Source organism: Anolis carolinensis, chromosome 2, assembly GCF_035594765.1.
Source record: "Anolis carolinensis isolate JA03-04 chromosome 2, rAnoCar3.1.pri, whole genome shotgun sequence".
In the NCBI taxonomy this organism is placed as follows: domain Eukaryota; kingdom Metazoa; phylum Chordata; class Lepidosauria; order Squamata; family Dactyloidae; genus Anolis; species Anolis carolinensis.
In genome coordinates this window covers 245,402,998-245,417,929 of record NC_085842.1, presented here as the reverse complement: position 1 = coordinate 245,417,929, position 14,932 = coordinate 245,402,998, and the positions used below count along the sequence as shown (strand labels likewise).

Below are 14,932 nucleotides of genomic sequence, written 5' to 3'. Positions count from 1 at the left end.
GACCTCCCCCTCCCCCACCAACTCTGTCCTTAATTTCCCCTGTGCATTGTGAACCTACAAAGTTCTTCCTTCTTTCATCTTCCATGGTCTGGGTGTTTTGTACACTGTAGTAGGATTGAAAATAAAGAGATTTAAGTTTCATCTGTAAAGCAGGGGTACACTGAATTTCAATAAGATCTTCATACTTTAGTATGGACTTTTTAGAAACATTTTTAAAAAGAGAGAACGGGCCTTCTCAGTGGTTGTTCAACTCTGGAACTCCCTGCCTAGGGAAGACAGAATGACACCCTCCCTGCTGGCCTTCCAGCAGCAGGCTAAAACCTTTTTATTCAGACAGACTTTTAAAGAAGAAGGTTTTTAAGAACGAGTTGTGTGTGGGGGGGGGGGGTGTATTTTAACTTTGAATATGTTTAAATGGATTTTAACATGATTTTTGACGTTGTTTATATTTAATGTTTGCATATTTGTATATTTTAAATTGTATGCTAATGCTTTTATGTTAAGTCGCTTTGAGTCTCCTTAGGGAGAGATAAAGCTGGGTATAAATAAATATAACAACAACAACATTGAACTAGCACTTGAGTCATTCTTCAATACTGGCAATAGGGCAGGAACCTTTGAAACACCTTGGGCCAGCAGTGTAAATTGGGGAGATGGGGATGACACATACAGAAAGTGATGGGAATAGCTATTGACTCAGGAAGAGCCACTTGGGGTAACACTGCAATATAAGGCAATTGTCACACTCTGTGTCATGGTAAGATCAATCCTTGACCTTCCCCCTTATATTAATTTTTCCCAAGATTCTTGTACTGGAGTGAGGTTATATTGTTAGTTCCCTTGACAAAGAAAAATGCATTCAACACAATAAATGCTGCACATGAAATGCAACTGAGATGCTTCCTTGTAAGTATACATTTCTCACATGCTGTTAAGTTTCACAGAATGTAATCCCAGGTGAAGTATGCACAGAACGCTTTATCCCCATTGCTTTTTAAATGAGGTCAAACTGTTTCCATAAGAAGGCTCACAAAATCTGTAGATATCCCTTAAACAGCCCTCCATCAGCCAGTAAAGAAATAGATATGAAGAGCAACAGACCTGAATGGACCACAATCAAAAGATGGTGGTATGGAGACTACAGTGTAGACAACTGGCAACGTGGAGAGGAATAGAATGAATAGCAGCATGGCCATGTAAAAGTTGTTTGATCTTGAGGCTTTGAAGACTCTTGCATGGGGGACATTACAGCACATCACAGCCCAACACTGCAGGTACATGGAAGTATGGAGACGGATGACGTTGATCGCAGGAAGGCAAGGTGCATAAAAAGCACCCATCCTAGAAACATTTAATAAGCAGCCTGTCATCAAAAGGTAACAAAAGGATCACATGACTATCACTATTAAATGTTTATTATTCCTTTTATTTTCTACCCACACACTCTGCTCACTGACTGAGGCTAACTGACATTTGCCATTCACCACACTTCACATCATTTCACTTGTTTAATGTCACAGATCTATTTTCAAAGCTATCAAAATGGACAAGTTAAAACTGTGCTTATCTCATACTTAGAAAACAAATATAACAATAACAGGCAGCTCTGTACCTCCAAGATAATATTCCACATACACAAAAAAATACTGACTAAAATGGCACCAAATGAAAACCTTTTTATTTCTAAGGTCTTTAAAACCTTATTGGTCTTAGAAGTCTCATGCTAGATAGCATTTATCTGCTCCCGTGTCACTAAATTGTATCCTTCTATATGTCTGTGAGTTCTTTACAGTTTGTATGGCTTGATTTTTTTCTACTCTGAAGAGCAATGTTGTATTGGAGAACAGGAAATTAAATTCTCAAACATGTAAAAATTCAATAAAACTGCACCAGTAAACATGGAGTCTTTCCCAGCAGCCAGTGGTAATAATAACTTTCCATTAAACAATTTAAAACTCTATTTCCATAAATAATTATTCCATTCTGCAAAACTAGGAGTTGTGCCTTTATAACAGGTTACTTCTTGACCTCTGAATTCCATGCAAATTTCCAAAAGTTCTCTGCCAGCGATTGGTCCAGAGCTTTGACAAGTTCGGCCAAAACCCCATTGGGTATGATGGTCAGTTATAAAGGAATAGAGGTCTCCTTCTGCACTTTTAATAGTTCTGAAGAAGAGATAATTTCAGCAGAAAACTTTTATATAGCAAACCACCCCTGCTGAAATATTCTATTCTGTTTAAGGCCAGAAACCCTATCCATTAGGTAAGGAGAGGGAGAGAAGATAGGAAGAGGAGAACAGTTGTAGAAATATACAGGGGGGAAAATGGTGGCAAGGAAAGAAAAATGTGTCCTTGTCCATTATTAGGTATGGTCCTCTTTCCCATTAGCTGAAGCCATCAGGTATCATTAAAATACAGGAGTGTTTCTTGTAGCCATTAGCAGTTCACAAATGAAAATCATGATACATGGGTCCAAACAATATCAGACTGTGTCCAACATGGCAAAAATCGTTAATGAAAAAGAACACACAAACTAGAAGAATCTTTCTGGAACTGTAGGGCTTAGAATTCTAAGGACTTGATAGGATCTTGTCATGCCAGTTAAATTGGATTCATAGCATTATAGCACAATTTTAACTTGTGAATTTTATTATTTATTTTATTACATCACTTCCACCCCGCCCTTCTCACCCATCAGGGGACTCAGGGCGGCTTACAATATAAACATACACATCAAAAAACAGTTTTCATCAAATTTAAAATTCCATCAAGATTAAAAATTACAATAAAATTAAGAATATACATTAAAAATATACATAATTATACATTTAAATATACATTTATGGCGACCTTCCATGTCCAGGTGGGGTCTGTCAGTAGGTCATATATACATATATCATTTTTGCTGCTACTCATGCTCAAATGCCTGGTCCCATAACCACGTTTTTGTTCTCTTTTGGAAAGACAGGAGGGAGGGAGCCTGCCTGACTTCAATGGGGAGGGCGTTCCATAGGCAGGGAGCCACCACTGAAAAGGCCCTGTCTCTCGTCCCCGCCAGCCACACCTGTGAGGCTGACGGGACCGCAAGCAGGGCCTCACCTGATGATCTTAAGCTTCAAGATGGGTTGTAGCAGGAGACACATTTGGACAGATAAGATGGGCCGGAACCGTTTAGAGCTTTATAGGCTAAAGCCCGCACCTTGAATTGTGCTCGGAAGCTAATCGGCAGCCAGTGGAGCTGGCGTAACAGAGGAGTGGTACGCTCCCTGTACACCGCTTCAGTTATTAACCTGGCAGTCCCCCTTTGGACTAATTGAAGCTTCTGAACAGTCTTTAAAGGCAGCCCCACGTAGAGTGCGTTGCAGTAGTCTAAACCTACATATTAACCTACATTCTATTGGTAATTTTAATCTGCATTTTACTTGTGTATGTTTTGTTAGATGTATTTTAAGAGTGTTCTGTTTTATCAAGTTGTACCCTGCCTCGAGCCAATAGGAGAGGGGGGTAATAAATAAATAAATGGTTGTTGTTGTGTGAAAGAGGCCTTAAATTAGGAAACACTTTATTCACTGAATGCCTTGTATCTTTCCTTTCATAGTGTTCAATCTTGCACTATTGTGCAACTGAAATCCTATCAACCTAGCTTGCACCACTCATGAGGAAGGATGTTGGTATTTGCAGTTCATCAATATATGGAGGGCCACATGCTTCCTGAGTGAATTATAACTCTGCAAAAGGGAAACAGAATTTCACCTAAAATTGTTCTTGCAGACAATTTTGTGGTTCAGAAGATAGAAGAGGCAACAAGGGGATCAACCACTCTTGGTCTCATCTTAACAAATGTGGAGGACCTGATCAATGCAGTCGAAGTGGTTGGATCCTTAGGGGCAAGTGACCATGTGTTCCTGCAGTTTGCCATACAAAGGAAGGCTGAAACTATGACAAGTCAAACACACATTCTGGATTTTAGGAGAGCTGACTTCCAAAAAATGAAGGATATACTGAGCGGCATTCCATGGATACCAATACTAAAAGGCATTAAAGATGAATGAGAGTTTTCCAAAAATGAAATACACAAGGTGCAAATGCAAACAATGCCAACAAAGGGGGGGGGGGGGAAGACAAGTGCAAAGAAGCCATAATGGATGTCCAAAGAACTTCTAACTGGGCTAGGACTCAAAAGATCCATGTGGAATAAGAAGAAAAGGGAAGAAATCACCAAAGAAGAATTCAAACGACTAGCCAATTCCTGTAGGAAATACAGGAAATACACAAGGCTGAAGTGCAAAATGAGCTCAGGCTTGCCAGGGACAATAAAAAAGCCTTATTTGTTTACGTTGGTAGAAAAAGGAAGAACAAGGAGGCAATAGGGCCTCTGCAAGGAGAAGATGGGGTAATGCTGTCAGGGGATAGGGAAAAGGCAGAACTACTTAATGCCTTCTTTGCCTCAGTCTTCTCACAAAAAGAAAGCCATCTTCAAGCTCAGCAACATGGAATGGATGAAGGATTAGGGGAAATCCAACCCCAAATAGGGAAACAAGTTGTCCAGGAACACCTGGCCACTCTAAATGAATTCAAGTCACCAGGGCCGGATCAACTACATCCAAGAGTATTGAAGGGACTAGTGGAAGTTATTTCAGAACTACTGGCAATCATCTTTGAGAGTTATTGGAGAATGGGAGAAGTCCCAGCAGATTGGAGGAGGGCAAATGTGGTCCCAATCTTCAAAAAGGGAAAAAAGGATGACACAAACTATTACCGTCAGGTCAGTCTCGGGCAAGATTCTGGAAAAGATCGTTAAGGAAGTGGTCTTAGAAAAGAATGTGGTCATCGCTAATAATCAACACAGATTTATCAAAAGCAAGACATGGAGGCTTTTAAGCAGAAGCTGGATAGCCATCTGTCAAGGGTGCTTTGAATGTGATTTCCTGCTTCTTGGCAGGGGGTTGGACTGGATGGCCCATGAGGTTTCTTCCAACTGTTTACTAAATGAAGTAAACAAGATGAAAAGATATGGCACTGGATTTTAATATAAACCATCAAGCTTTCTGAGGAGATTTATTTCTTTAAAAATCCAAGCAAATGCCGCCTTTTTGTTAGTTGATGTCATGTGTATAGAGTCTTGTATCAGATACCCAGGATCAATATTTGAGTGATGTTGGATGTGCAGGAACAGATTTGAAAAACAAGAAAAATACAAGAAAATGAATTAAAATCTCTGTTTTCCAAAAATTTCTTACAATTAAACAATATTTTGTAACATTATCAATATTTTTAATGTTATAGCTAAAGTTACAAAGTGAATAAGCAAAGGCATAAATGTTCATTATAGGAATACCTATATTGTGTTAATTTGTGGCAATGAAGCATTTGGCACTTATTGGCTGAGCTAGTAAATGGTCCAAAATTGTTTAATTTCTCAGAAAATCTAGCAGTTTGCTACTCAGCTGCTGTGTGGGATGAGAAAGTTGTCAGTCTGCCTGGAGTAAACGTCACATGGGTTTAGAACTGGAAAGAAGCCACAACAAATCTACATTGCTGTGATGCGATTGTGCATCCAGGCATTTCACTGTGGGGATGAAAACAAAAGAAAAAGCAGCTACTGTATGCAGTAGGGATCTGCCACTTCAGGATGGAATCATAAACACCAGAACTCTTAACATTCACCAACTGGTAACCCTCGAAACAGAGGTAGTCCTCTAGAAGAAATAACTAGTTCTAGACTAAGGCAGGGGGATTTTTCTGAGTGGTAAACATTTTGGGCTTCCCACCCCCAAACATGGATTAATAAACTCCCAGTAATTTTCAATTTCTTTAACAAAGTGTTGTCTGTTAGGGTCCGCAGTGGGTCTCAATGGGGAAAACTGACTCTCAGACCCACTGAGGTTGCTCATCCCATTTTCAGACTTTATGTTCAGAGTGCTCAATGGTAGTTATTGCTCCTGGTGACCTGGAAAAACAGAAGTATGAAAAACATATTGTACAATTTGTCATGTCCACAACAAAATTAAGAACGAGGAAATGGTAGGTTCACTGCATAGAGAAAATAACAAAATGCTAAGAGAGAATAGAGAAAAGACAGAACTGCTCAACACCTTCTTGGCCTCATTCTTCTTCGAAAAGGAAAACAGTGTTCAGTTTGGGGGGATGGATTAGATGATGCAGTAGAAATGCAACACAGAATAAATAATTAATTCAAGTCTCCAGTTCCAAGAGTTAAAAGTAATTTCAGAAGTCCTAGCAATTATTCTTGAGAATTCCTGGAGAACAGAGATCCATCAGAACGAAGTAGAGCAAATATTGGTCACAATTTTCAGAAGGGGTGGAAAGAGAAGGCATGTAAATACTAGGGTTGTCCATATGTTCGTAAAAATTCTCCTACCGTAATTATTTCGTATTGTTCCCGTTTTTTGACACAAGTATTGAAACGTTTTCCCTGGGCGCAACTGGCAATGTAATACGATCCATCGTTGGTCCATTCTGTAATTGTGTCTTAAAATTTTCGTTAATTTTTTTCCTCCCAAAAATTTTTTTTCTAATATTTTTTAAATATTATTATTTTATTTATTTTTTTTGTTTCTGCAACCTAACATGAACGGGAGCCTAGCGCAGCCTAACATGGCTCCCGCTCCCTGCCAATCAGAGTCTTCCACGATGGCTAGAAAAGGTGGGGGCTAAATCACCTCCGCACGGAGCCAAGCCATTCGGGGTTGGGATACCGAGGAGAGAGGGTGGTTCGCGCGTGCCGTGAAGCTGAGAGGGCAAAGTGACTGGGGGTAGAGGGTTGTTGCTGCTTAGATATTGTGTTGGGGGGAAATTGGCTTGGGGCAGAGTCCTTGCTGTGGATGTTGGGAAAATTTTTTTCCAAAGGAGTCTGCGTCCCTCCCTGCTAGTGCTGAGCTTTGGGTTGGTTCCTTCTCCTGAGGTAGACCTTTTGCCTTTCTATTTTTCCTTTTTTGGAATAAAGCAATCACCCCATAAGCCTTTCTTTCCAAGCCTTAAAAGGAGGGAGCTTGAAAATTATAGTTTTTTAAGCAGCACGTCTGCTTCCCTGTAAGCGCTGAACTTCCCGCCAAGGCATTGCTTCCCTCACGCTCCATTTCTATTCCCAAGCCTTGGGTTGAGTTTTATTTCTGCAATCACAAAGTCAGACATTGATTTGATTCAATAGAGGGTCCACAGCAATTTATAGTTTCCAAAGGACGTTGCCAATCCTGTCAAGGCATTGCTTGGCGTGTGCTGCATTTCTAATCCAAAGTCCTCAGCCAGAGTTTCATTTCTGCAATCACAAGGTCAGCCAGTGGCACCATTGATCAAAAGGTTCAAAGGCAATTTATAGTTTCCAAAGGACGTTGCCAATCCTGTCAAGGCATTGCTTGGCGTGTGCTGCATTTCTAATCCAAAGTCTACACAAGTAGAAGAGGGACTTTTACAGTGATAAGAACCCAATTGAACAGGAAATAAGACTTTCAAACCAGGAACAGGTTTCTTCAAATATTGAAAAATAGTGTATTATAAAAAGTTATGAAAATTCGCCAAAAATCATAGGAGACAGGAAACATTCTGTAATTTGTTGAGCAAAGAGTGTGGAATGTTTTCTCCCACTGTACCAAATTTGATGAGAATAGCTCAAGAAATGAGGGCGGGAGACTCCCAGAAAAGTCCCCCCCGGTTTCCTGTTTTTTGGCGATTGCGCATGCGCGTCCGCCATTTTAGAAACATTACAAATTTTCGGAAATATCGAAGAGCCAGCACCCCCTACTTTAGAAACGAGAATTGAAACATTTTTTCCATCGATCGGACAAGCCTAGTAAATACCATCCAGTCAACCTGATAACAATATGAGGAAATATTTTAGGGCAGATCATTAAGCAGATAATCTGTAAACACTTAAAAAGGAATGTCATGATCATGAAAAGACAACATGGCTTTCTCAAAAATAAATTATGGTATGTCAAACCAATCATATTTATTTTTCTGATACAGTTACAAGCTTGATGGATCAAGAAAATGCTGTAGACGTACAACATCTTGATTTCAGTAAGACCTTCAATAGGGTTCCCCCTTATATTTTTGCAAAAAAGCTAACAAAATGTGAGCTAGATAATTCTACTGAAGTGGATTTCTAATTGGTTAACTAACTCAACAGAAAGGATGCTACCAATTGCTCCTCCTCATCCTGGAGAGAAGTAAGCAATGGGGTGCCACAAAGTTCTGTCCTTGACCCAGTGCTTTTCCACATCAATGATATGGATGATGAAATAAAAGGCATAACTATCAAATTTACAGATGATACCAAATTAGGAGAGGAAGCTAATACCCAGAGGACTGGACACAGTACACATGAAAGGAACTTAGGACTCTTAGTAGACCACAAGCTGAATATGAATCAACAGTGTGATTGTTCACAGGGTCTAGATTAAGGAAAGTAATAGTACCACTGTGTTTTGCTTTGATCAGGCCACACTGGGAAAACTGTCCAGTTCTGGGTACCATAATTCAAGAAGGATATTAACAAGCTGGTATTTGTCTAGAGGAGGGTGACTAAAATGAGAAAGGTCTGCAAACCATGACCTATGAGAAGCAGCTTAGGGAGCTGACTAAGACTATGCATGGGCAGGAGGGAAGTGGGGGAAATCATTGGGAAGAGTGGAGAAACCATTTTATTGCATTCTTTCCTGGTGAGGTCCATCTTTGGGAATGGCCAGCCATCCCAGGGCCTTTTCCCTTCATCTTTTCTCTTTCCCTTGCTTCCCCTCGCTTTCTGGAATCAGACTCCTGAGAATGAAGTCTTCTCTCTCTTGAAGCATGCTGGCAAGACAATGTCCCATGGCTGGCCACTAGAAGTGTCCATGCATCATGCGATGGCCTCTGTAGGACTCCATTTTGCCAGCATGCAAAAACGGAGAGAAAATGAAACGAAAAATCAGTGCGATGAGACCCTATGTTTAACCTGGAGAAGAGAAGACTAAGAGGTGACATGATTATCATGGTTAAATATTTGGAAGGATTGAGGAGGAAGCAAGTTTGTCTTCTGCCAATCCATAAAGTAAGACAAGAATAAATGGCTTCAAACTATAAGAAAAGAAATTCCACGTAACATTAGGAAGAATTTTCTGACAGTAAGCTGTTTGACATTGGAATATGCTGCCTCAGAGTGCAGTAGAGTCTCCTTCTCTAGAGGTTTTTAATCAGAGGTTGGACAGCCATGTGTGATTAATGATTTGATTGCCTGTTCCTGCATAGCAGAAAGGTGAACTGGCTGGTCTTTGTGGTCTCTTCAGGCTCTAGGATTCTATAATTACTTATTACAACCCATTACAACTTATTACAATTATAGAAGATAAATAAAATGCGAGGGACAAGGAAGAAGCACAGAAGAAGAAACAAGTTTTTAATTCTTATTCTCTATTATATGGCATACTTCTTAATTAATGGCTTTCCCTACCTAAGGACTAGGAGACCTGTGGCCCCAAAGATGGTCGACTCTGATGTAAATCACCATGTGGCCAAACTAGACATTAGTGAACATTATGAGAGTTTTCTGTCATCAACTTCTGTTGTGTCATAGGTTCTCTACACTGTCTTACACAACCACCCAACATTCAAACATTACATCTACCATCACTATAAATTCAGTAAAAGAACATGATTTATCATTCTGTTACTCTCTGTTTGTGCCAGCTACTCTTATAGCATCCATGCACCATTTCACTTCAGTCACAATACAGTAAAAATGGCAGATAGAGATGCAAGGCCAGAAATGACAGATATTTTCCTCCTTTTACATTAGAGACTTGACAAGCAATATGAGAGAATTCACAATTGAGTTAGCTCACATATCTTAATGCAGGTACATTATACAAGAACTGTTTTGTAATACTGCTGGAGGATAGTCTTACCAGATCATGCCTTGATTGAAGATCAGACCCAGCACATTTCCACTAATATCAAATTCTGAGTATGAGGGCTGGTGGGGAACACATGACAATTCTATTACAGTTACATTTTTAACAAAAAATATATAAACAATTTATGCTGCAATCATTTTATAACACAATGACTGTTTCCTGCAGCAAATTAAATCACAGGTAAGAATTAATACATCCTGAAACAAATCTGAAATATATTATGCAAGGGCTGGTGGCAAAGCTCTTGCTCTCTGTAGTCCTGGAAAAACTGCTGTGATCAAATTAGCATTTTGATATTTTTATTTCTAATTTTTAAAAAGCTACAAAACACGTAGCAACTTTATATTTCATTAGTGCTGAAATGTCCCAAACAAGTCAAAGATTACAATCCTGGGTGTTTTCCCTTTTCTCCCTGCTCAATTTTTACACCTTGAAAATTGAACTCAGAAGCAGTCACTTCTGTTCATTGCTTTTGCTGAATTCACATATATAGGAAATGGAAACTATTTCTCTAAAAAAGCAATCCACAAAGAATGAGTTAGGTGACTCTTTAATTCAGGGTGAGAACATATCCAAAAGAGGTATTCACAACATCAGCATTGTGAAAACAAAGAGGTCATGCCTAGCACTACTTCCAAAAGTACTTTCCCCCCAAAGTATATTGGAAAGCAAGAAAGAAGTGCAAACTAGGGATGTATAGAATACTAGCAAATTTTCTTACATTTGCTGAGAAATTATGTCTTTATACGCCAGATACAGCATTAAGTAAATGATATATGATTTTTCATATTTTGGTAGTTTGGGGCAAAAAGAAATATTTACACACACAAAACCTTTGTGCAGAAAACAATGTATGTTGGGCAGAACCCTTTAGTTGTGAGCAAATGACGAAGGTTTTTTTCTGTGTGCAATTGTCACATACAGAAAATGCCACATATGTGAAAAATCATTCAAAAACAAGTGTGAAAACTTGTAATTCTACCCAGCAGGGATAAAGGTTATATGCTCTTGTATCAGAGGATAAAATAAGCAAAGATTTATATTCTTAATATGAATAATCCTTGTTATTGCTGTCAACATTTTTTCTTTCAGAAGTGTTTCTGTGTCTTTACCAGCTGTATGACAAGTTAAAATCAATCAGCAGGTAGGAGTTTCTCTTGGTACACAAATGAAGTACTGGAGAAAAGTCTGTTTGCTGAATCTCTGCTTGTCGCACAGCTGTTGAAAACACCAAAGCCCTGCAAATGATTATTATAATAAACCTTAAATGCCTGCCTGGAATTCAATGATCTGTCTTGTTTGCTGGACAAGCAGAAATATTGTTGGAATCCCTTGTGATACACCACCCCCTCAACTGTGATGTTAGAAATTGAATGTATCAGATAATCATCAATTTTGAATATGGCATTAATCGCTCTTTCTTGGTTTATTTCACACTGTTTAAAGACAAGTTGTTGTGGGCACTGTTCTATAGCTAGCAAGCTAGCATTGGCAATGGAAACTTGCACAGACCTTTTGTTTTCTTACTTGTGGTTCAATATCTGACTCCAAATCCAGTCAAAGAGAACTTCTTAAGTCATTGGTTTCTTCATGAAAATACAATTATGGTACATAGCTCAGTTCTCTCATGACATTTACTATGGCTATCATCAGGCAGTTTGAGTGAGCTGCCTCAGGTAGTAGATGCTGAGAAATGACAGCAAGATGCTGGAGGAAAGAGCTGAGTGCTACATTGCCCAACCTGAATCCTGAAACTAACATCCTGGTTATGAATGTGGAGAAGGATTGACAAAAGTTTCAGTTGCTCAGCCAGTGCATTTCGGTACATGGAACCTGAGGGGATTCCATCTTACGCAGCATCTTATGCAGCATCTTTTTTTGCATATTTTTATTGGGTTATATGAAGAAAAACAAAAAAAAACAAATTTACAAATTTCATAAATCAAAATACACACATTATTTCCCCAATCCCACCACCTCCCTCCTCCCGCCCATGAATCCCCTTCCATGACTTCTGACACCACACCCTATGGAACTAGTTTTTAACTCTATCCTTATCATTACATTAATAAATTCCTCATGTGAATATTTCAAAATCTATTTTGTCTTCTTTTTTAAATACCCAAAGAAAAGACTCCATTTTAAAACAAACTCATCATTGGGTTGTTGTGTGTTTTCCAGGCTGTATGGCCATATTCCAGAAGCATTCTCTCCTGACATTTCGCCCACATCTATGGCAGGCATCCTCAGAGGTTGTGAGGTCACACCTCTGAGGATGCCTTCCATAGATGTAGGCGAAACATCAGGAGAGAATGCTTCTAGAACATGGCCATACAGCCTGGAAAACACACAACAACCTTGTGATTCTGGCCATGAAAGCCTTCAACAAAACTCATCACTGTTTCTTTCCCTTAAACTGTTGGAGAGCTTGGCAATATTGATATATTCAACTAATTTTATTCTCCCATCTTTAATAAGTAGTTCTTTTTCCCGCTTCCACAACTTTACTTATGTAATAATCACATCTGTGAAAGTTAAACCCACAACTGTATAAGAGAATTTGTAGAATGAACAGGCATTATTACTTTGGAAGAGTTTTACTAAAGCAGCATCCAGCATTACCGAAGAGTCCCAGTAACATAGCTCAGAGGTCTTATCTGCTATTCTTTCAGCTGCAGGACTAATACATGGAACTGCTTATATGATGTAGGACTTCACATTTATTTTAAAGAACATTTCAGAATGAATTTATTGGAAGAGGAAAAGGAAGGAAAGAAGTTCAATACTTACAAAGCCATATTCCAAGTCCCAGCACCAGCAATAATTGAAAAACCTGACAAAGACAGCTTTTAGGAAATCACCAATTAAAATTGTGATGTAGGTTGTCACAGTGTCAGAGACTGTCAACCGGACAAATTCCTGCAAAAACAATGTTTCACTTTTTCAGCAAAAGCAATTATATGAGGTTGTTTCATATATTAGAGTGATTGGTATGCACTATTGGTTTTTGTTTCTATGGGTTGTAACTGGCCACTAGGATACTTTACAATAAAAAATGTAGAGACTGAGGTCTTGGGGCTAAATTCATCTGTCCTAATATTTCTCAGGAAGTTACACCCCTTTCTCATAATAATAGTGTTTCATGGTTTCCTCACATTTGTATGGATAATTCCCTAGTTGAAAAAAGTTGACGTGTTTCTGCTTAAATATAGTCATATTTTTAGTGCCACGGTTCTGCATTTGCCCACTGGAATGAGACCCTGAGGAGTTCCTTAAGATTGAACGCAGCCCTTCAACTCAAAGAGGCTGCCCACCCTTGCTTTTTAGCATTGATGGACAAAATGTGGTACACAGGCCACAGTCAGTTTCTAAAAGTCATTTTGTAGACATTTAAAAAAAAGCAGAAAATTATTATTTTGACATAAAACAGCACATAGAGCTTCCTCAAGCCCTCAAAACCCACCAGGTTCCTTTAAACTAAAGTAGACCTCCAGAAATCAAAACACTCCAAAGTTGCTCTTCCTTCTTTTACAAGAAACATAGGCTACTCTTCAATCATATACATGAGTTAAGTGGGAATAATGTTAAGAGAAGTGGATGGTCTTGCGGCTGAATATACAAACATCCTATGGGTTCAAGCAAACCCAGATTGTTTCAAATGTGAAGCAGGCTTACCTGCCCAACCATGGTTTCCCAACATGGGCCTCTAGGGACATCTGCAGGGTCCACATCGAGGGGAGGACCAGTGACGTTTTCAGGCACTGTCCCATTGTACAGGTTAGCTAACCAAATGGTCATGTTCTGCTTCACAATCATCTCTTCTTCCAACTAGCAAAAAACAAACAGATTTTCCTCAATAGCACATGTTCTGATATTTCATCCAGAGTAGGGTTGCAATAGCTGCTGATAAATATTAATTTGAATGTAGAGATCATTTCTCTAATGAACCCAGTAGGGGGCCCAAGCTCTCAGTAAGCACATCAATCTTCATAGACTTTCTTCTTGTGAACACCAATGAATATTTTTACCATTTCTTCTCCTGCTGTGAACAAGTCCTTCAAAACTATTCACACTTTGGAATTTGATCTGGGAGGGGGGATATATGTGGCTGTTTTCTATGCAGATAACATATTTGTGTGTGCGTGCACAGAAACGCTATATTCTCTGCAAAAGGCCATGAGTGTTTTTTGTGCAGAATAAGTCCCAAGTTGTGAAAAATATCCTCTATACAAGATTCTCCTCATCAGGGCTTCTCAACAACTAAAATCCCCATCACAACATCTCACTATACTGATGACCTATTTTGTGGTATCATGAAAACTAGCTAATTGATTTCATTACATGCAGAGTTTACAAAGAAAAAAACCACATGGTTAAGACAGGGGGAATTGGAAGCATTGATGTTACAGGGATGTGTGTGTATATGTGAATGTACCTACCATGTAGGAGGAATAATTCATGAATCTGATAAAAATAAAAAAAACTTAGGGCATAATACATAATGCCAGAATATTTCAATTCAAAAAACTGGCATGGCAAACTATCTGGAAACTTAGGATAGTCTAAATTAACCACCCACTCGAAAACCAATATAGAAATTATTGGTATAATTATATTTATTAATACAGTACTAGTACCATTGCTACTGCCACAACTGCTACTGTACACACATATTTCAATACAGAGGCATCCAAAACACTTTGAAACCATCCACACTACAGATGTATAGCAAGATGACACCACTTTAACTACCATGGCACCATCTCTGGAATCCTGGGATTTGTATTTGTTCTGACACCAGAGCTCTCTGACAGATAAGACTATATCTCACAAAACTCATTGGACTATGGTATTTAATGTAGTGCCAAACTGATGTAACTCTAAAGTGTGAATACAATCCTTGTTCCAAATCCAACTAAACTTAGAAATAATTCCAACAGAAAGAATTTAGACTCAATTTACATACACTATTTGATTCAGTGGACTTATTCAAAACTAACAAGACCAAAAGTATATCAGATA

At 38.8% G+C, this 14,932-nt stretch overlaps 1 protein-coding gene across 1 annotated transcript in view; it reads right to left on the bottom strand.

Annotated features, from left to right (window-relative positions):
• The window catches only part of tmc1 (transmembrane channel like 1), an 89,196-nt gene that overhangs the window by 16,171 nt on the left and 58,093 nt on the right, over window positions 1–14,932 (bottom strand). The window contains exons 13-16 of the mRNA XM_062969406.1: window positions 13,586–13,738; window positions 12,701–12,829; window positions 9,902–9,969; window positions 1,102–1,341 (exon numbers count right to left, since the gene is read on the bottom strand). Of these exons, the coding sequence (XP_062825476.1) occupies window positions 1,102–1,341; window positions 9,902–9,969; window positions 12,701–12,829; window positions 13,586–13,738 (590 nt within the window). The remainder of the gene's footprint in view (window positions 1–1,101; window positions 1,342–9,901; window positions 9,970–12,700; window positions 12,830–13,585; window positions 13,739–14,932) is intronic.